This window comes from Eleutherodactylus coqui, chromosome 10 (assembly GCF_035609145.1).
Source record: "Eleutherodactylus coqui strain aEleCoq1 chromosome 10, aEleCoq1.hap1, whole genome shotgun sequence".
In the NCBI taxonomy this organism is placed as follows: Eukaryota; Metazoa; Chordata; class Amphibia; order Anura; family Eleutherodactylidae; genus Eleutherodactylus; species Eleutherodactylus coqui.
The window spans coordinates 55,335,453-55,359,259 of NC_089846.1; the positions used below are offsets into that span (position 1 = coordinate 55,335,453).

Sequence of the window (23,807 nt, forward strand, 5' to 3'; positions counted from 1 at the left end):
GTGCCAGCCGTGGCGGATGACGCGGCCGGCGGTGGGCTGGGATGCATATTCATGCAATTACTTCTGCTGTGCTACAGCAGAATTATAGTGTGACAGACAGCTTCTATTGACTACAATGGAAGCCGGCTGCGCGTATTCCTACAGCAAATAGAGCATGCCGTATTTTCTTTCCCGCTGCGGAATTCTGCGTTGGAATTCCACAGCGGGAACATTGAGCTGTTAAGTTCAATAGAACCTAATGGCTGCAGTGCAATGCCGCGGATTCCCGCCGCGTAAAATGCATCAGAAATCCGGCTGTGGGCATTAGCCCTAACACTGATAAATGTAAGGTTATGTACATGGGCAGGGAAATACTTGTCACCATTACACACTAAATGTGAAATAAGCTTAACTGAAGCAACCAGTGTCAGGCAGCTGCTGCCAAGGCAAATAAGATCATGGGGTGCGTCAAAAGAGGTCTAGAGGCACATGATGAGAACATTGTTCTTCCTCTTTACAAATCACTGGTTAGAATATTAAGTACCGGCACTCAAGAAGGACATAGCTTGAACGAGGCAGGCAACTAAAGTAATACTGTACATTTCTGGTCCCACATGTTTTACTTGATGACATTTGCAAATAGGAAAAACAATACAAAATGAATGCTTTTTTAACCTTCTCTGGAGCAGATATCGGAGTTCTATAACCTCTGATGTTACTAATAGGCTGTTGTTTATTTCAAACTTTCAAGAACAAGCAGAGGAACTCACAAGATAAAAAATGTTGAGACTCAGGTCCAAAGTCACGGTGAGCATCCTGCAACTGCCGGAGATGTTCTGTAACAGAAGTCTGCAGAAGAAAGTAGGAGCATACATTCATTCCATTGTTTGCACATATAGCTTGAAGAACCAATTTTTGTATGTTGTCAAAATATGGTTTAAGTATATAATATGACTAAATAAACAAATATCAGTGCTATCAAATATGATAGATAGCAATTACAAAAACCTATATATAGCACTTATTTATAATTTATTTAATGTGTGTGATTTAAAGATGAATTGTCAAGGGATAGAATCAGCATGGCTGGCTGTATGACTCTGCAGCCACAGCCCTGCTAACGCTGCCCTACTTGTCATACTCACCTCCCTTCACCCGCAAGGGCTCTACTTCTGTCTGGCTCCTAGAGCTGTCAATGCGTTAAGTGGGCAGTCTCCACCCCTCACTGTCAAAGGGTGATGTCACACTGTCAATCAAATCAGACATCACTCTTTGATAGTGAGCAGTGTGGACCACCCACTATTGACAGCGCCAGGAGCCAGACCTAAGAAGTGCCCATTTGGGCGAAGGGAAGATAGTTTGAAAAGAAATGGGGCATTCCCACTGCCTTTATCCCATGAGAGGTTCTTTATAAAAGTTAAGTTGGCCTGGGCAGCCTTTTTCTTGCTCCAATGCATCTAAAATTAAAAATGTGCTACTGTTTTGTGCCTATAGCATCTATATAATTCTATGTTTCCATGGTTGCAAAAATCAAATAGATCATGTATAGTCTAAGCATGCAGTCATACTCCATTTATACAATACTTACTGATATCTAGGGATCTTTCTTAGCAGGCTTTGTGTACATTACTTCTTCCCTAGTCTAAAGGTGGCCATACATCTTAGGAGGTGACGACTCAGCACCTATTCCTCTTGATACCCATGTGCATGATCCGCCAAATACAAATGTGCTCTAAGTGGTGAGGGGTGAATAAGTGAGCTGGGACATCCACATAAGCACTAGGTGGTCAAACAGTCCCACGGAAATAAGTAGGTTTTGCCAACATTCATCCAACATGTATGGGCACTCATTTTGTTTGTCATCTGCTACCATGCAGGTGCATACTGTAGGTCTACATAGTAGGTGCAGACAAAAATGGTAGGAAATTCTTTTGCCCCTTAATGACCAGCCCATATCAGGTCCTAATGGTCAACCAATTTTTTAGTTTTTGTTTCTCCATCAACACAGTCATATGAGGGGTTGTTTTTTGTGGGACCAGTTGTATTTTTAATACCATCATTTTGGGGTATTGTATAAATTTATTTTTGTGGGGTATTGAAATTCCTCCATTGTTTTTTGTTTTTAGGGCATTCACTCTACAGTATAAATAACATGATAGCGTTATTCTATTACTCAACATGATTACAATGATACTAAATTTATATATATCTTTTTAGATGTTTTACTACTTTTGTCCCCTGAAAACACTGACTTTAGTAGCTACAATGCTCCGCCTCCCGTCTGAATACATGGCACTGTAACCCCCCCATTCACCCCGGTCACAGGCCCTTGGCTGCCTATAGTGAGTGCCAATCCACTGGTCAGGTGGTTCCACTTCACCATCGACTGACAAGTGGTCACTAGAGGCTGCCAGAGGGCCTGTGCCAACGTGCATCGACAGCGCCATGTAGTCCAAGGTGAGGTTGGAGCGATGTAGCTACTAGAATCAGCTGCAGATATGTAGCGGATTTCTCTTCAAAATTTGATGCAGGTTTTATGCAGAATTTTCCACAGCATTTCTGTCCCATGTGAACATACCCAAAAGGTATATTGGGGGTCTCTAGAGATGAGTGAGCGTACTCGCTAAGGCAAATTACTCGAGCGAGTAGTGCCATATGTGAGTAGCTGCCTGCTCGTCTCAAAACATTTGGGTGCCGGCGGGGGTCGGAGAGCGGCGGGGAAGAGCGGGGAGGAACGGAGGGGAGATCTCTCTCTCACTCTCTCCCCCCGCGCTCACCCCTGCTCACTCCTGCAACTCACCGCTCTCCACTGCTGGCACCCGAATCTTTTGAGACGAGCGGGCAGGTACTCGCATAAGGCACTACTCGCTCAAGCAGTTTGCCTTAGCGAGTACGCTCGCTCATCTTTAGTGGTCACTTATTGGTTTAAAAAGACTATTTGCTAAGTAGCTTCATTTTTCTTTTAGATGCACTGGAGAAATTAAAATCTGGTTACAAAAATGTCCATACCCCCTAAGAGAATGTAAAACAAACTGTGCTGGAAGAGAATTCTCTTCTTAAATATAGATTGGGAAATAGGGGTCATAGATTTTTAATAAAATTGCAAATACAGCATTTATCCTCAAATACTAGCTATTGTTTGCGGAGGTAGTGATGTATATTATGTTATACCTGTAGCTGTTTCCAGCGGTTGTTAATTTGCTCAAGCTCACGTGCATTTTCCATAGACAGGTGTACATCACATAGGGCTAGCTGATGAGCAAGGTCATTCGCCATCTTGATTGTGTCTTTTATGGGAGCTACCTCTTCCTTAAATAGCTAAAGAATAATTAAGATAGAATTTCATTAAATGTGCCAATACTTCACATCGGTGATGCACTATGCTTTTTTACCTTTGTAGCTTGGATGTGCTCAGGCAAGGAATCTATAAATAAGTCTCCGATTGGTTCCCAAGTTGTTTGCACACTCTCCGCTTGATTCAAAGCATCCGCAGCTTCTTTCATTGAGACTCCCAAATCCCGAAGTTGCTCTAATGTTCTCTCCAGATGGCGGTGCTGATCCAAACTGCGAGCAGTCAACCGATCCCACAGTTCACTAACCACACTTGCTTGTTTCCAGAGTAAGCGACTAAGACTCTGAGACCGGCTCCTGGGAGAGGCATCTAGAGTTTAAGAAAAAAAAATTGAAGCTTCAGAATTAAAGTTTGGTGACTTTCAATAACAGATTCACAGTTGAGAATTAGGCAAAATGCTCTACTGCGACATTCTGCTCAGTGAGTGGAAATGTAAGAGAGACAGGGCCAACTTATCTAGATTAATTGTCAACCATATTCTGTCCTCTTTTGTCTTAATTACTTTACATAGTCTCGTATCATCTGGAAATATTGATATTTTACTGTACAGTCCTTTGAGGTCATTAATAAATATATTAAAAAGAATACGGCTTAATACTGTGCCAGTGGTACACAACTACTGGTTTTCCCTGAAAATAAACCCTAACATGATTATTCAGGTTTTTTGGGGAAGCTTGAAATATAAGCCCTACCTCGAAAATAAGCCCTAGTTACAGTTCTTAAAAAAGTCAATAGGAATGTATTAGGTGCATAAAAAAAGGCCATAATAATGCAATTGCTGCATTTTTACAGCACTTTTCAAGCAGGTCAGCTGAGTCACTTACTCAGCAGGCTGTCTAGGTCCTTCCTGCTGTTCTGCAGAATACCTGCATGGCTCCCGCAATCCTCAGCCGCCCACACAGGATCACTTCCTGGTTACGGGATTTATAAATCCTGCCTCTATGAAGCGATGGCTGTGATTAGTTTTTCGAGCGCTGCATTGTATTGCTGATGCCTTTCAATGTCTGCATTTTACTATGGATTGTCTGGGCAGACAACGATCATGGAATCATCAATACAAATCTGGTCGTATGGGAACCCCCCACTTAGGCATGTGCAACTAACTTTCACAACTTTTACAAATACCAGTGTAATTCTAGGAAGAGGAGCCGCCACAAATTTCAAGTTGCACTGTTTAGTGTTATCATACTGCTATTAACAGAAATCCCTGAGCAGTGTTAGAAGGGTTAACAGCAATGGATTCTTTTCATTTTGGAAATTAATGGTTAAAGATCAGACTTAACCAATGTAATCTTTTCATGTAATGTCTACGACATATCAAATCATTTTCACTGAATTCCCCCTTTAAGCTACGGCCACACGGAGTGTCTGCACAATGTACCAACATGTGGCTTTACTGTAAATTGGCACGGTTCCAGTTTAATTGTTAATGGCTGCATGATTTTGCCAGCAAACAGTAATTTTACTTGCAAATTCATACAGTTGTTAACAATCAACTTGAAAGCTTGCCAGTTTGTGGTAAAACCGCATGTCAGTGTAATTTTTAGTGCGCCCACGCTGTGTCCTTACCCTAACAGCTGTAAGGAGCAGAAAAAGGAAAAACCAGAAGGTAAGAGATGTGGGAAACTACAGGCTACTTTCACATATGCGTCGGGGGTTATGGTTTCCGGCTCCGTTCAGAGAGCAGGAAAGGGGAATCCCCTGGCCAAATGGATCCGTCTTATGACTGAATTGAATAGCACCAAATGGACCTCATTGACTATAATTGGGTCCGCTTGGTTTCTGCTCAGCTGCCTCGCATTTAACTGGTATTTTGTGCCGAATCTGCAACGAAACCTTCAAATGGAGGTTCCAACGCTGATGTAAAGGCAGCTTAAGTCTTTTTTTTCTATAACATTAATTATGTATGTATTTAAATTTGGCGAATACAAATTTCATTTCGCCCCTAAATTTTTCCATTTTAGAGCCAATGGTTCCTAGATAATTTTTCTGATAGAGTATAGCAGCTTATATCCTTCCTTGTCTGCTCTCATTTTTCTACCCGTTTGTCAATCAATAAGTTCATGTTTGTAGTACTTCCATATTTTTACTCTTTATTCATGTTTTGTACTTATATGTACACTATCATCAGTTGGAGTTAGAAGGTGGCATGCAATTTCTTTTTACTATACAACTAAGGTTATTTTTTAGCATCTGGAGAACATATACTAGGTTGGACTTGATGTGGACACAAGTGTGGAACTTTTCTGAAACTTTGCCTTAGGTGGTGCTGTCTTTCTTATACTCCTTTTGGAAGGTTTATTAAAGGATTAAATAAATATCTAAGACATTACTGACTCATACTAAAGATACTGTTAATGCAAAAAGCAATATTTGCTATACAATATGCTTTCTGGGGTCCAAATTCTTAGTTAGAGGTAAGCTGAGCTCAGAACATTAACTCTCACCCCAACAATACTTAGTGTGATCAAAGTAATCTGTTTATTGATTGACAGGCATCAGTTTTTATAGGGGTACATATTCAATTACAATAATTCAAATCTATTATAATTCAGTTATTACCATTGGTCAATAGAAACAAACACATTATGAATATGCAAGATAAGGAATTTAACATCTAAATTGCTGAAAGAAACGCAGTGCTGATGCAGTAGAATCCTACATGATTAACTTCTCCGAAAACAAAAGTACTTTAATTAAAAACAATAATTGTTTGGAGAGAGACAGGAGAACAGGGCGCAATGACTTGAGATATTCAGTCTAGGGCCTTGGAATGTTCTAATCATCAAGGTCCCTTCTTATTCTTCAATACATTTTAGCAAATCTTGTTAAAGGAAAAGTACAAAATAACTGATGGCTACTTGCTCACAAAATTGCTACACATAGGATAGAACATGGAGTCATAGTCATTTCACTAACAGTACTAACCTTTCACTAATGTAGATGCGTCCTCTTCTATTTCTTGAAAAGGATGCTGTGTGAGGAAAGCTTGAGCAGATTCAAGTACTGAATATATATAAGGCCCCCGAGACTTCACCTCTTCAATAAAGAGCTGTGGTTAGGGTGAAATAAGTTTTAGAGAGAGCAGGACACAAAACAAATATTTCCGTATGCACAGATCCTAGCATAGACTAATTCTGATTAACTGACTTCAGTATTGAATTAACTAGGTGTGAATGTCTAGGGCACTATAAGAGGTGGGTAGGGAAAATGACTAGACCAGAGTTACTGGAATTATAGCAACAATATAAATCATTCCATGTACTACTACTGTCGTAAACACCTACCAAATAATGTATAAAAAATATACCATCTTTCTTGAAATATCCATGCAAAAACAATCAAAATTGCAGTAGAAGACCCATGATAAATACCGATGATACCTTAGGTGATATAAATATTGCAAAATATATATGATACTTCATAGTAATGTGCACTCATTAATATAGGCTTAAATAACAGAGCCAATTAAATAGTATACAAAGTGCTATTTCTTCTAATATGTTGTGCCGGATCGGCGATGGAACCTCCAAATAGAGGTTCCAGCACGGATATGAGCCCGCCTAACACTGTGTCATCACATGTAGGCCAGACTCCATTGCATTGTTTTCAAGAGACAGCAATCAAGACTCTAATATCTGGGAACCAAAAGGGGAAGGGCCCATTAATTCCGCAAGCAAGGACCTCCTCTTTTGCACCAGGATAACAGATCTCCATGAAACCCCCCAAACTGCAAAAAAGGGAAGGAGGAGATGCTGCTTTAGAGATGGTGTGGGAATGCAACAGCCGTACATGCCCCTGTTCAACTGCATCTGGAGGGGAAGCGCAGAAGCCTGTCACAACTAAAGTGAGAGTGATTTGAGAGACCATGTAACTCAAACAAGTGGCCTTCGGATAACAGGAACTGAGCATATGTATTTTGGGAGAAGAACTTTCTATTGTCAAATGTGTTCAGAAAGGTAGAGTTCAGAAATCTGTTCCGAAGCCTGTAACTTCATGTTGAGAAGTACCAGTAATTTGCCTGTATTGGAAAATTAAAGTTGGATTGCGAGTAAAAGGAAACTGCGTGTCCCGGGTTTTGAAAAGGATTTGTTTGTCTGTGGACTTTATTCATCACAGTAACCTATGACTCACTTAGGGACACTGGGGTCACGACCATAATCTAGGACTGTATTGCAGTCATCAACTCTGCTAAAATCTTATCTCCCTTGCTAGTGACTGAGCTGGGTTATGCTTCAGCTCTTGAGGAAAGGAGACGGTAGAGCTGTCTCCTCGGCTGAATGCCTGGTTCTAGGTCACTGCAAGAGTTTGACTGGAAGCAAAAGTGCCCAAAAAGTTTCTTCACACTTGTGTTGGGGTTTTCCCAGCATAAATCCAGCACTCTTCTGTTTTTGAAGCAGAAAATTAGAATGAAATGTTTTTTTTTCCAATGCTTTCAATGGATTTTTTTTAAAAAACAGATCGCTGCCATTTTGCTTCCGTTCCACTATGTTTTCATTTTTTACCAGAAGAAATAGTGCAGTCTAAAAGTGTTTCTAGGATGCATAGAAACAGTTCAGTAAAGACCCACAGAATGATGAGATACTATATATGCTGCATGTATAGTGTATCTTGTGGATGTGTAGTATATGCTACTAGGCATGCAGGGCTGTGGGTGGAGGCTAGGAATGACAGAGTTAACAGTGAGCTAAGAAGCTAAGATTGTAAGGGGTTAACAGGGGAGACCAGGAGGAGCTGAAAGAGCTGAAGGAGTGGAAAAAAGTATGGGAAGTACAGTTGGTGACATCACAGACAAGAAGAGGGGATTAAAAGGAGAAGAAGGAAGTCCCACCTTCCCGGCCTAATTTTTGGGTATGGAGCGGCAGGGGGTGCTTTATGTTCTAGAAAGAAGACAGTTTTTTGGGGGGAGGGGGGGGGGGTATTGTCATGGTAGAGGCGGGTGGTGGGGTCCTTGGAGTAGGTCACAAATTATTGGTTGAGAGATGGAGGCAGTGGGTGGATAGTCACCTTCCCCCTCAGTTTATTATTTGGTTAATTTGGGGTCTGTCACCTCCAGGCTATGGTAGGGGGGTAATCCCTGCGGAGATGGTGGTATGGTCTAGCCTGGGAAAAGGCTAGTGGGTCTGGTTGGTATGCGACTGGAGGCACTTTTGGTGTATATATATACATGAAGATTGGGGAGGAGACAGATGGCGGGGCTCCAAGTAATGAAAGGTTTTGGTGGTTATTTTTGATTTAATTTTGATAAATGTGGTTTGTAATAAAATGGCTGCTGTGGCCAAATTTATCCAAGGAGAAGTGTCTTGTCATTAATTAAGTTGGGAAGAAATGGATGAAGTTACACAATTTATTGAGTAAGGTGTAAGCTGCAGCAGAAATCGAGCGAATCTAGTATACCTGAGTCAAGGGACTGTAGTATGTGTGGGTCCTGCACTGGCCACTATCTAGTGGATTGTAGTATATGCTACATGTATAATGGATGTAGTTGATATGTAGTATATGCTACATGTATAGTGGATGTAGTGGATGTGTAGTATATGCTACATGTATAGTGGATGTGTAGTATATGCTACATGTATGGTGGCTGTAGTGGATGTGTAGTATATGCTACATATATACTGGATGTAGTGGATGTGTAGTATATGCTACATGTATGGTGGATGTAGGGGATGCGTAGTATATGCTACATATATAGTGGATGTAGTGAATGTGTAGTATATGTTACATGTATAGTGGATGTTTAGTATATGCTACATGTATAGGGGATGTAGTGTGTTTGGGCCCTGCACTGGAAACTGCACATCTATTCGATGTGTGATGCATGTTAAATCCAATATATAGTGATATCATCACTTATTGCTACTCATTCCCTTTCACTGCTGCTGTAGGCCCTTATAAGTTGAACCAAGATTTTAGATGTCAGGCCGCATCAGGAACTAGTGCAGCAGTTCCTGAAGGTGATGAGGATCTGGTGAGACTTGGTAAGTAAATGGTGGGATCTGACCTGGGGTCTGTTTCTGAAGAACCAAACTCAGATCACAAAGTGTTTTGCAGGAAATCAACTAATGTTCTCCGGGGGGGAAGTGGGGGGGAGATGCCTAAAAATTTCCCCCGCAAAGGGTGCCATTATTCTTAGGGCTAGCTCTGTCGACATCATAAATCCCACGACCAAAGGACTTTGACTTGCTTTGCAAGGAACATGCAAGTTGGACGGCTTTTGTCATATGATCTATGATGTATCAACAGACAATGGAGAGAGCAGTTTGCTCTGTAGATTGTATATTCAAAGTAGTGCTGTCGATAAATTCTGTCAACAGAAACTGCAACCTCACAATAGACAAGCCTGTAAACTGTCCCGGATTCTTGAGGACAGTTCCGGATTTAGAACGCTGTCCCACAGTCCCGGACAGCAAGAGACTTGCCCCATCTCCTCCCGCCGACAAGCATTTAACCCACTTGTAGCACCAGTCTGGCAATAGTGGCCCCCACTGCTGTAATCAGTGAACCGCTCATTCTCCTAGCATCAGCGCTCACATCCCATAATGCCAGGAGTTCAGGAATGTGACCCTCTAGCTTTTGATTGACTGCAGCGGGTACCTGACTTCCTGTGACATCATCGATCACAACAAACCCCATTACCACAGCTGAGCTGCAATGCTGCACTGCAGTGGCAGAGAACAGGTAAGTATGGCTCTTCTTAGGGGGCGCTAAAGGTCTGTCCAGTAATCGGACGACCCCTTTAAGATTATTTTCCAGCTCTGAGGCCTAACCATTCTAGGCAGTAATCGGACGACCCCTTTAAGATTACTTTCCAGCTCTGAGGCCTAACCATTCTAGGCAGAGCATAGCCTTTTTACTTCAATAAAGGCAATTCCTTAAGTGGAAACATCATCCAACTATATATTTGTGATTTTAATTGGGAGAAAGCCTCTTCATAGCTCACCAGATGTTTTTCCTTGGCTTGCTCCACCATTGAGAGGTCACCTCGCAGCGGAAGCTGGGCTGACAAATCTTCATCCTTCTGTCCTAGCCAATCAATGATCTCCTGGAGTGGTGGCTGCAACTTGAGGGTGGGATCAGAAAAGGCTTCCAGGCGAGCTCTGAAGAAGAGTTGAGGGAAGTCATTTGTACAAAGTAAATGGCTTTGTCTAATATAATAATATTATTTAGTACAACATGACTCTTCTATACAAAAATATCAAGATTCTATTGTTTCAATGAACAGTTTAAAAACATGAAACAATAAATGTCTGTTTCCTTACTGGACTTTGGTAAAAATCACTCACTTCAACCACATTGAAAACAGTGGGATTTGTCCACATTCCTTCATGTTTTCGTCATATATCATATAATCAAATGTAAAAGCTAGCAAGTGAACACCACAAATATTTTCCAAAACCATCATAAATTCGTCTATTTTGCTAATAATAAAGATGGGGAGAAAAAAACTATTTAAAAAATGGCTGTTTAATTTTTTTAAGTAATACATTAAAAAAAAGTGTATAAATTTAGTATGTTCACATTTGTACAGACCCGCAGAATAAAGTTAACATGTCAGTTGTTGTGCACCATAAACACGGTAAAAACATAACCCAAAAAACAACGTTGCAATTGTGTTTTTTATTTCTATTTTGCCCCACTTAAAAGTTTGTCAAAAGTTTTTCAATACATTGTATGGTACATTAAATACTTGTACTACAAATTACAGCTAAGTCAACAGAAAAACAAAAGGAAGATTTGAGAAATTGCTGGTCCTTAAAGGGTTAAAATTAATTTTTTTTAAATTTCAATTTTTTTCATGCAGAGTAATTCAGGATCACTGATGAACTTATATTTATTTTATAGTTTTTATTAGACCAACAGAAAACTCCCTCCAAAAACCAGGCAAAACATAACAAGGAAAGAGGAGGCACAGATCCTCGAAGAACTACAATTTATACCCAGGACTGTGACTGTAACAATGGGGCATCCTCTACGACCAGAGGAAAAAAGAAGGTTTCTACACCGACATAGAAAGGAGTTCTTTACTGTAAGTGCAGCGAGACTATGGAACTCTCTGCCTGAGGACATGGTGATCGCAAATTCAATAAAAGGCTTTAAAGGGGTTGTCCCGCGCCGAAACGTTTTTTGTTTTTTTTTAACCCCCCCCCCCCCCCCGTTCGGCGCGAGACAACCCCGATGCAGGGGTTAAAAAAACAAACCGCTCAGCGCTTACCTGAATCCCGGCGGTCCGGCGTCTTCATACTTACCTGCTGAAGATGGCCGCCGGGGTCTGCTCCCTCCGTGGACCGCAGCTCTTCTGTGCGGTCCATTGCCGATTCCAGCCTCCAGCCTCCCGCACGTGACGGGGCGGAGCTACACGGAGCCGGCATTCTGCACGAGCGGCTCCATTGAAGAGAGCAGAAGACCCGGACTGCGCAAGCGCGGCTAATTTGGCCATCGGAGGGCGAAAATTAGTCGGCTCCATGGGAACGAGGACGCCAGCAACGGAGCAGGTAAGTATAAAACTTTTTATAACTTCTGTATGGCTCATAATTAATGCACAATGTACATTACAAAGTGCATTAATATGGCCATACAGAAGTGTATAGACCCACTTGCTGCCGCGGGACAACCCCTTTAAGATGGGCCTGGACGCCTTTCTTGAGCGTAACAATGTTACAGGTTTTGGTCACTTATTGATTCAGAAGGGTTGTTGATCCAGAGATTATTCTGATTGCCAGATTGGAGTTTGGAAGGAATTTTTCTTCCCTAAATGGGAAAAATTGGCTTCTACTTCACTGTTATTTTGTTTTTTTACTTCCTCTGGATCAACATTGGGGTGCGTGGGAGGGGGGAAATAGGCTGAACTGGATGGACATATGTCTTTTTTGCAGCCTAACATACTATGTTACAATCAACCAGAAATTCCCTATTCATTATCTACTAGAAGAAAAGTGTTAACACATTATGATATTGCAACATAATCCAGAACATACTGCTTACGCCACTACAAAATTATACTGTATTTTCAGCCACCCCAAACTGCTTCCTATATTTCCTTGTAGGTAACATTCTGTAAGAGTAAAGGCAATATGAATTTAACTCCTCGTCTGTAAGAAAATCTGTAAGAAAAGCCATATCGCATTTACAGGGCTCCCGAGATGGAATACAGTGGGATACCCCCAAAATAACCCCAATTTGGAAATTACACCCTTTAGGGTATTCTTACAGGGGTATTATTGTTGTTTGGGGTCTTATTGGTAGATCAATTTATAGTGAGGGGGCAAAGCTATGTGTATGTATATATATATATATATATATATATATATATATATATATATAATGTATATGCACAATATCTGTAAGGTAGGTTTTGACCAGGATTTGAACCCCAGACTTCCAGTCGAACCACTTGATATTACACAAACACATATGCACAATGTCAACTATAAATTACCCATAAAGTAAAATACACACATTTGCCTTCCACATCTTTTCTCCAGTGAATACCAATGCTGTGGAACAAGATGTATACCCTACATACACATGATCCAGAAATGTAACCGTTATCACTCATTTACCCATTGTTATACATTTCGCCCATAAATAAAACATGAGCTCCCATCTATGACTAGATAAAATTCTACTGCCCAATGCATGACGGTCATCAGAGCTGTTCTGCTCTGATGGCAGTCAGCTGGAGAAAGAAGGTAGGGGAGTAGCCAAAGGTTCATGGGCCCAGGTGCAAAAGTTCAGCTTGAGTCCTGCTTTTGCAATAACCCCTGTCCTGAACCTGCTGCTACTTTGCATGGCTCCTATGGTTTGTCCACCTCAAAAATACATAATATACACACACATACTGTATATGACTGAATATCTATAAGAAGAATCTATAACTGTATAACACGACAGGTTTAGATACAATGACTTAGTTCTAGTAACCTCTATATAATGCAGTTACCATATAATAGTCAAATAGCAGTTCTACACGAGAACAGTGATTGCAATGCAGTTACCTCTAGTGATTACAAGTGATATCTTCTCTGACTGTCCTTGTCTACTTTCTCTTTTCTTCTCCATCTAGCCTAGACCACCATGAAGATTTCTTAAAGCTACAACTCAATTCTGTACAGTTCCCCCAGCCTGTTGTTACCCTGAATGCTCCTCACAGTGTCTCATACTGCTTGCTCACAATAGAAAATCTCCTGTAGTGACCACCACAAGAAATAGTGCCTCCTTTGTGCCCCCACAAGTAATAACACCCACGTTGTGCCCCAGAAAAGTAATTATACCTTTGTGTGCTCATAAAATAATAGGAGGTCTCTTTGTGCCCTTTAAAGGGTTTGTTCAAGTTATTTATTTATTTATTTTTTTAAATTCCTGCTTCTCATGTATAAAAATAAACAATATTATATTGCCCGCCCTTGGCTGTTTTGACAGGCTGCAGATGGCCTGTTTATGGGAGGTCACAGATTGCAGCAGAGGTCAGCGCTTGAACGCTGTGGTCTATGATTGGCTGCTGCAGCCTGCAATGTCCTGTACGAAGTCAGAAGAGGGCATTATACTATTGTTTACTTCTTATACATCAGGAGTATTTTTAGTTTTTGTATTTAACTCAGACCACCCCTATAAAGTAATAGAGTCTCCCCATAAAGAAATAGTTTCCCTGTGCCCCTGTTATTATTAGCCCCCTGTGCTTTTTTAAAATTAATATGAGCCCTCCATCCCCCCGTGTCCCCATTAAGTAATATAAGACTCCTTTGCCAATGTAAAGGAATATGAGCCCCCATATGCGCATAAAGCTATGAACGGCTGGATCTTCATCCCGGGACAGAGAATCCTTATCCAGCCCAGTGCAACCTGCTATAAAACGGGGACAAATATGGCTGTGCTTCATTCTGCTTCTGGTTCTACCTGGATTTGCAAGTTAGTTACTGGACTTGGAGGCATGTCATCGCAAGATGATATTCTTTTTGGCTGGCTGCTGTTCAGCGCATTTGGGGAGTCGCCTGAGACCCCGGAGGAGGTGCCTAGTGACCTTCTAATGACCAACCTAGTACTAGCAATAATGCTGGGGCGGTGAGGAGGAGAAGGCAGCTGTAAAAACACATAACTGACCTACTGAACAGTCAACCATAGGTCCTCTTCTAGATAGCGCCATTCTGGCCACCACAGATGTGGAATCCTTATATTCAAACATCCTACATGAGGATGGACTGACTGCCTGCCAGGTACACCTTGAGACCAATGGGATTGCCTCTGAATCGGTCTTACAACTCACAAGATTCATCCTTGTGCACAACTATTTCTCCTTTGGAAAAGAGATATATCTTAAACTCAATGGAACCGTCATAGGCAGTAAAATGGCATGGCAATACGCCAACCTGGAAAAGCTGGAGTATGACTTCCTAGCCTCCTGCTCTATCAAACAATTGGCCTATTTCCTCTACACTGATGACATCATAATCATCTGGACCAATTCCATACTAGTAAACTAATAAAACTTTCATGAGAGACTTAATGCATTCCACCCCATCATAAAATTGAAATTGAACTACTCTATACAAAAATCAAATTTTAAACAACTCATTACAGACTTCCCTGTACTGAAATCCATTGATCACCCCACATACCTCAGAAGGACCAGATTCCACCCCAAATACATTAAATAAAAAGTCCACTATTTAGAGTCATGCCATCAGATACAACTGAATCTGCTCTAGCCGAAAAGGGAGGGATGAACTTTTATAAAATCTTAAAAGGACATTGTTAAATCAGGGCTACCATCCCACCTCAAGTGATGATCAGATCACCAGAGCCACCAGGATATCTCCCATATACTATAACCATATAGTGTTATTATTGGTAATAGTGACCTTTGCAGTGCTCTTTATTCAGTAATACTATGTAGGAATTAGGTGGTCACGGTCTGTGGGTATTATAAAGCTATTATTGGTAATACTGATATTTGTCTTTATTTAGTAACAGCTGGGTGCCTTAACGGGTTAAAAACAGATGGCACCTTAATGTATAACTTCAACTTTAGCCAGGCATGAAAATCAAGAGCTCAGCTGTCTGATGATGACTGGGCTTCTGCTCTAACAGATGAGATTGGAGAAAGCCTTCAATCCCTGCCGTTAAATCACTTAGATGCGACAGTCAGCAAGGCTTACTGGACCTACTTCTGGCTTTGGCTTAAATACTGCATCAAAAACTGCATATGTGAAAGTACTCATAGGGTATATTCAGTGGGGGTAACTCGAAAATTTGGGGCCCCAATGCAAAAAATCTGTAACAGGGCCTCCCAACTAAAAAGCTTTATTCATACTTCTAGGCTCCCTATATGGAGAAGATAGGCCTTATGGGCCCCTAAGGGTCCTGGGCCGGGGAGCAACCACACCCTCTGCCTCCCCTATAGTAACCCCTGGATATTGTCACACAAATATACAAACCACAATTAAAAACCACATGCACTTTTTTATATGCGGTTTTAACTGCACCTCAACCACTTCGTGAATATACCCTTAGGATGTGTGTTACACATTACTGATGTTACGTCTCTCCTGGGCTGCAAACAGAAACCTGAGATCACTTGGTACTGGGGCAGTCAGGATGGACGAGTAAGCTTGCTATACAGGTGGTTAGATACTGGAGTGGACAGACTACAAAGGCCCTAACGTCCGTCTTTCAACGGACAAAGGGGACAGGAAAGTTTCGGGCGTCCACCCACCAGCAGACGGGTAGGACAAACAAATAAGAATCAGGCGTCCAACAACTAACAGATGGGTGGATCAGACACAGAATGCAAAACACATAAACCAGACTGACAAATGCCCAAAACACACGCCTAACATACCTGTACGCATAAACAGATGGAATAGATATGGTACGAGGTATTACTTTATTTCAGCCAAGATACTTAAGCCCGTGAGCCTGCTGTCAAGGTTCCTCATTGTCTCGTGGGTTCCTACTCTCACAAGACAACTTATCTCATGAATCCTGCCTGCAAGTAGGGCAATCGTCCCAATAGGGACAGCCCCATGCTGGAACCTATGGATCTAACTCGCTCTAGATAGTAAAACGATCCAAGAAGAACAGGACTTAGGGAACACCAACACATCAGGGAATGCAAGCAACACAAAACAGGACTGATCACACACACACACAGAACAACATGAAAGCAAACACCAGAGTGTTGGGAAACCAGCATCCTCTAGCCAGAGAGGCTGGTATTTGTGTGCAGCAGACCAGTGGGGATTGGGAAGCTGGAGAAACTCCACATCCAGCCAGCTCAATTATCCCACACCAGTAAAAGTGTGCCCCTGGAACCTCATAGAACCACAGGTCCCAGCAACACAACCTAACAGCTGATTTGCTCTGGATTTTCCGCAGCTTGGCTTGATAGGCAATTTGCAATGACAGCCCTAGGGCCTTTCAAAAGGCCCCCAGCTGCCATGACAGCCACACAGCAACCCGCAATCTTAACGTTGGGGGGCAGTGCAGGACCCACAAACATTGGTCGGGACATTTAAATTCCGGTCAGAGTTGACGGCGGCATTTAAAGGGTTAACAGCTCCAATGAGCGGTGCTGCTTATCGGAGCTGTTGTGGGAGGGTGTCGGCTGTAAGAAACAGCCGGCACCTGCGTTGTATGAAGCAAGATTGCCCCTTGATCTCCCTTCATACATACCGCAAACATGCAGGATGTAACTGTACGTACTATGTCGTTTTAACCCCAACTGATCAGCTGATTGCGCGCCTGCTGACAGCACCGCAATTACCAGCAATCACCCAACAGGGGTTGGAGTGGAAGTCTCTGCTCCGACCTCTGTGAAGTGGTTGGCACTTGTAACTGCATTCACAGATTGTGTTGATTTCAATGAGCGCTGCGCTTGCAGTTACGAGCGCCGACCTCTCTACAGAAGTCAGAGCAGAGACTTCCGATACTTCTGCTCTGACCTCTGTGTAATTGTGTCGCTGTCAGCGGGTGCACAATCAGCTGATCAGTCAGGGTCTTCAGTAATGGATCCCAGCCAATCAGCTATTGATGACCTATCCTGAGGATAGGTCATCAATAGTATTTTTCCTGGAAAATCCCTTTAACTGTGGCGTTGGTTCTTATATATACTGGAAGCGTAACCAATACAGCAAGTTTATTTTTTACATTTTTTTTAAATGTTCATATTTAGAAAGTTAAATATGCAAAAAGTTAAATAGCTTTGGCTTACATTTTGTTTTTTAAATAAATGTAAATAGCAAGGCCACATTCAAAAAAATTTGAACTATTAAGCTGTATTTGTCCCACATGGTGGTGATCATGGCAAAAAGTGAAAAATACTTAATTGCTGTTTTTTTCGTCACCTCAGCTTACAAAAAAATGTAATGAAAAATTATCAAAAAATATGTAACCCCAAAATGATACCAAGAAAAACTAAACTTTACCGCACAAAATAAAAAAAAACTTAGAAAGCTCCAACAACAGAAAACTATGGGGCTCTGAATGAAGCAAATTATATAATTTTTTTAAGCTTTTTTATTTTTCAAAAGTAGTAAAACATAACAAAAACTATATAAATTTGGTATCGCCGTGATTTATACGGACACTCAGATTGACATTAACATGTCTCATTAATTGCCACAAAAATAAAACCCAAAAACAGAAGGCAGAATTAAGTTTTTTCATTCCATAATAATGAATCATTTGTTGTAATGATACTATTAAAAATACAACTTGTTTCACAAAAAAACAAACTTTCATGTTGACCAAAAAGTAAAAATGTTATAGCTCTTAGAAGTCGGGGCTTAAAAATGACAACGAAAGAAACTAAAAAACCAAAAAGATTGAGGTGGGAAGGGGCTACTTTGAAAACAGGAACAAGAAACATAATGCAAAACCATAGTGTGTGCAAGTAATGATTGCTTTCCACCCAGTAAACTTCAAAAGGTGAGTAGTACCTACTCTACTGACCTCCTGTAATGTCTACTGGTGAGATTCTCAATCTTTTAGTAACTAGATGCATCTATGCCATCATTGCACATACAATAGAGGGAATTTTCAGCATTCATGATTTCCGTAATACCTTAGGCTGTGAGATCTCTTCTTTATTTCGTTCCAGCAGATGTTCATGTTGAATGTTGATCAAAGCTGATATTCCTCGATCTACTCAGAAGTGAAGAGCTGGAAGAGAAACCAGAAAGCAAAATGAAATCCTAAGAATAATTCAAAGAAAATGATTCCGAAGAAGAGCTCAATTCAATAGTCCAATAAACAGATTGGACCAAAAGTCGAACTGACTACATTTGCAGTAGAGCTTTAATAAATATTTATAAAGGTTATAGCAGATAGCAGTCTCAATAGTAGATACATCTCACCTAGAGTGTAGTTAGAAGGCTAAGACATTCCAAGGATGAAACATTCAGGAGGCAGATGTGGAGATGTTAGGAAAGATGCCGCTAGAAAAAGGAGATGTAGAATGTAAGATAAGAAAAAAAAAGGTAAAAAAGAATAAAAGCAATACTTTTTCAAAAATATTTAGAAGATAGGATAGAAACGTATTTGGAGAAGAGTGAGAAAAGAAATGTTTCAAAAGAGCATAGATACCCCTTGTCCCCTCCTCCTCCCTTAGGAATTCCATTTGGGGGACTGTAACGCTTGTGTCCTTTCCTAAAGAAACCAGGCTTTGTTTGGGATACATTCCTGTCACTCCCTAATGTGATCTCCCGTATAAACAGTGAGCATTTATCGGCAAGAGAAAAATGTATTACATGGTCATAACCGCCCGCCCCTGCTATCACAACCTTATTTTCAACATATCAATACAATGTTTTCATTCGATATAAATACAATATGTGCAAAATTACATGTAACCTTTCATGGCCAAGGGTCATTGGGGCTCCTGTGTCTAGGTCAGATTTAGCAGGTCTAGTATGCCATCTTAGAGGAGTTGGAGGACTCACAAAGGGGTATGGAGCTTTTTTAAATAGGTCCCAATTAGGTAAACTTTTATTGGGAGGAGGAGGGGGGGGGCTATTGAGTGTTAAAATAAAAATGTTCTAAATCATAACTTGCGTAAAAATCCATTGGAAGCCCTACTAAACAAACGGATTGCAAATATATCTCCAAACTCTAGAAAATTGATTTCCTTATTCTTCTTCTTAGCCATGAAACAAACTATCGCTAAATCCTGGCGAAAAACCTCCTTAGTGTATTCTAAGGGTTAAGCGCTGAATGAACTGGTATCAGATCAACGAAAAATTGACATCTATGCTACAGGACAATTACAACAGATTTTTGAGTATTTGGACCCCATGGATGGATTACACCCTCCCTATGTTGGAAGTTGGCACTTCCACAACTTCTTGATTAAAAAAACACTACCAGAGAAATAGGCTTGAGGCTTCTTTTGCACCCCTCCTGGGTTGCTGCACTGCGATAGAGGACCTCCTCCTCCTATCCCCACTTTGATCATCCCTACCTCCCCCCTCCTAACCTGTCAGTTGGCTCTGGCCAGGCACTGTGGTTTGTGAATCATTTCCATGACTGATGCAACAATGAAAGGCGGAAAAAAACCTGGATATAACGGATCTGAATCACCTGGTCACTAGAGAAAAGCGAGCGTACTCACTAAGGGCAAATACTCGAGCGAGTATTGCCTTTTGCGAGTACCTGCCCGCACGTCTCAAAAGATTCGGGAGCTGGCGGGGGTGAGCGGTGAGTTGCTGGAGTGAGCAGGGGGTGAGAGAGAGATCTCCCCCCTCGTTCCTCCCCGCTCTCCCCAGCCGCTCCCCACCGGCACCCGAATCTTTTGAGACGAGCGGGCAGGTACTCGCAAAAGGCAATACTCGCTCAAGTATTTGCCCTTAGCGAGTATGCTCGCTCATCTCTATTGGTCACGACTAACCCAGCCAGATCAGACTTTGCTTGTTAATTTCTCAACCATATACACCTACATGCATTATCTCATATTCCTGTGTAAAAAGAAAAATTGAAAATTTTCAAAAAAAATTTGTTAAAAACAAAATAAAAATGATATACAAGGTTAGATGACAGGTGTATTTTAAATAGTAATGGAAATACCTTGTATCCTGAATTCAACTCCAATCGTGCTTCAATCCAGGGCCACAGATTTCTTTTTTTTACTCTGTAGGGCAGTTTCTTCTGTGCTCATGATCTCTTCTTGCAGAGGTTTGTATTTAAACAGCCTGTACAATCTGCTACACAGGACGATGACAAGTGTTCAGAGTATGTTTCGTTCTTATATTGCCAACCCTTGATCTGACAAACAGAATATATCATTTGCTCCGATACTAAAGGGGTATTTCAATCGTAATCAAGCCTAAGTTGGGAATACCCATTTGTATGCTATAAGCAGAGGCATCTGGGATTACGGAAACAGTTGAACTTGCTGTTCTACGATGTTTCCCTAATTCCAAAAGAAGTGACCGGGACTTGCCGAAACAATGTAGCACAGTGAGCTACAGTTTCCACAACTCAGGAGCTATGGGAGCTTGTGCTACGCTGTTTTGTAACTCCCATTTACTTCAATGGGAGTTATGAAAACAGCGTTAGGCTGTCACTTTAGCTGTTTCTGTAACATCTGACGAGGTGGTCGTGAAACAGTCACAAGTTTCCCATTTCAGCCGAGAAACTCTTAGGTGGGAATAGAGCTTTAAGACTTTACTAATGAGCATAAAAGTTATTTTTTTATTCTTACATTAAAATGAACCTGTCACTATGAAAAGATATTCAATCTACCGGCATGATGTTATGGATCAGGATAAGATGAACAGATTGATAAATAGTTTTGTAGGAAAGGATTTAGTATATGTTGTAACTAAGATTGTATTCTCACATCTGTTAAAATTTCAATTTTGCTGTTCCATGCTGGGAGCAAAAAGACAAAACTAAAGGGGCGTACCAGATCTGTCATATGACAGACATGAACAGTGCCCAACATACCCCATCGACTATAATAGACTCTATCGGGGTTTCATCATGTGTCTGTCATTTCCCTGGGAAAAATATGCATGTTGTGTACTTCAGGTATGGACAGTGCCTTATTACTTGAAATCATTGCTCTGTCTGCGTTTAGTAGTACAGAAGGCAGTTTCACTCAACGACCGCCAGTCATCCCTATACGACCATGCATACAGAGACGGGTGTCAATAATTGACCAGGACCATCAACTGGAATACTAAGCATAGAAAGAGCAGGGATTTCAATCAATAAGTTACAAGTCATACTAATTAATTGTTTCCTACAAAACCACATATCAATCTCCTCAGCTCCCCTTGCTCTAGCTAACAAATTATGATTGATAGCTTAGTTTGAATTAGTGGATACCACCAATGCTGAAAATTAAGGGACTTTTATTAAACCTTCTTCATTCTGAGGATCAGTGCTGATCCCTGAGGTCGGGCCCCCACTAATCAGTACTATGCCACCTATAACGGGTAGAAAACCCCTGTTAGAGGAGTTTTCAAGGAATACATTTTTTATGGCCATTAAACCACATAAAATAAGGAAAGCAACCATAGTCACCACCTTTAGTGCTTCCTATCGAGTGCTGGAGACCCGATCTCAACCACTCCGAACCTAGAAGAAGCCAGCAGCGGTCATTCGCCATTGATTGTGCACATGACAGCTCAGCAAATCACAAGCTCCAGTGTTCACATGCTGTTCATAGTAGAATGATGCTGAAGCCTGTGATTGGCTGAGAGTTCATGCGCACAATGCACCACGTGTGACCACAGCTGGCTTTTTTTCTGGGTTCAGAGCAGCAGAGATTGCAACTCTAGCCACTGGAAGGGGGTCAGTATTGCTTATTTCTTAACTTTACACTATTCAATAGCTACAGAAGTTTTTTCTTAAGTCCTGGAAAACCCCTTTAATACTATACTCTGTAAATGTCTGAAGGGCAACTAGAGAAGGGCAAGCCTTGTTATTTAATAGGATTATGATTTAGAAGGGAGTACAATGGCACAAAAGAATAATGTATGTTATACTTTATATGAATACAAGACAAGACAATCCTCCTCTTGAATATATCATGCTTGCAGCCTCCGTCCTGTGTACAGTTCCTGGGATCTATGCAAGCATTTGTGTGGGTTTTCAGTGTAGGAAGAGCTTTAAGATCTGGAATTTGTGACACTTGTATTGTTTGTGAACCACTGTGCTCCTCTTAGGCTGCTTTCCCATCTGCGTCGGGGGTTCCATTTTACTGCTTCATTCGGGGAGCAGGAATGGGGAATCCCCTGACCGAACGTATCTGTCTTATGACGGAACGAAATAGCGTTGAATGGATCCCATTGATTATAATGGGATCCGTTTGGTTTCCGCTCAGTTGTCTGGCATTTTATCGGACAAATCAGCCCTGCATGCAGTGCCTTTTCTTTCGGTGTCGGATCTGCGACTGAACCTCCACGCCGATGTGAAAGTAGCTTTTTATTTTTGTCTAAACAGCTTATTTTTCCCAGTTAGGATAAGAAAGTGGACAGCTTGATAACTTTACTTATATAATTTACCCAACTTGACACATTATTAAAATATACCTCCTGTCAAATATGAAAACCATACAACTCAAGATCCTTAGTCTTATTTGTAGGGTTTTGTATTTTAACTATGGGATAATCCCATCTCAGATGAAAATTCCCGTCACTATGCTGCAGCCACCAGTTGCCAGAATTACTGCGCTGTTTTCATAACTCCCATAGAAGTGAATAGAAGTTACCTAAATGGCATAGCACCGTCCAGGTGAGATGTCCCTTTGGATGTATTCCGCATCAGCAATTGGCACAATGAAAAGGGATAAATAGTCATGTGGATCCATAGTCCTACACCTGCATAGCTGCCATAGAAGTGGCCAGATCCATTACACATACACTTTGCTGGAAAAAACAGCCAATCATCATAGACATTTCACCGGTAAAACACTAGTATTACTACAGTCCATGCACTGATTGGCTGTCTAGTAGCGTGTCTCTACAGTAAAGTGCTATACTAATGAAGGTCACAGTAACACCTATATAGGCAATTTGGCAATTGTATGCTTTGAAAATAGCCTCATGCATATTTCTACACATAAGACAGAAGGCAGTGAACCACCGCTGGACCCCAGTAATTTAACTTCATTTAGGCACAGCAGTAAAATCATCTTCCTCCCTTGGGGCTCCTTCACACAGGCATATTTGCCACGCAATTTGCAGAGAATACAACTAGAGATGAGCGAGCGTACTCGGAAAAGCACTACTCGCTCGAGTAATTTGCTTTATCCGAGTATCGCTGTGCTTGTCCCTGAAGATTCGGGTGCCGCTGCGGCTGACAGGTGAGTCGCAGCGGGGGCAGGCGAGAGCGGGCGGGAGAGAGGGAGAGAAAGATCTCCCCTCCGTTCCTCCCCGCTCTCCCCTGCAGCTCCCCGCTCCGTGCCGGCACCCGAATCTTCAGGGACGAGCACAGCGATACTCGGATAAAGCACATTACTCGAGCGAGTAGTGCT

The 23,807-nt window shown here is 41.5% G+C and overlaps 1 protein-coding gene across 1 annotated transcript in view; it reads right to left on the reverse strand.

The window, feature by feature from the left end:
* The window catches only part of LOC136580440 (dystrophin-related protein 2-like), a 121,482-nt gene that overhangs the window by 92,701 nt on the left and 4,974 nt on the right, over positions 1-23,807 (reverse strand). The window contains exons 2-9 of the mRNA XM_066581017.1: positions 20,390-20,523; positions 18,685-18,765; positions 18,393-18,490; positions 10,275-10,431; positions 6,260-6,383; positions 3,372-3,640; positions 3,151-3,297; positions 750-828 (exon numbers count right to left, since the gene is read on the reverse strand). Of these exons, the coding sequence (XP_066437114.1) occupies positions 750-828; positions 3,151-3,297; positions 3,372-3,640; positions 6,260-6,383; positions 10,275-10,431; positions 18,393-18,439 (823 nt within the window). The 5' untranslated portion in view covers positions 18,440-18,490; positions 18,685-18,765; positions 20,390-20,523. The remainder of the gene's footprint in view (positions 1-749; positions 829-3,150; positions 3,298-3,371; positions 3,641-6,259; positions 6,384-10,274; positions 10,432-18,392; positions 18,491-18,684; positions 18,766-20,389; positions 20,524-23,807) is intronic.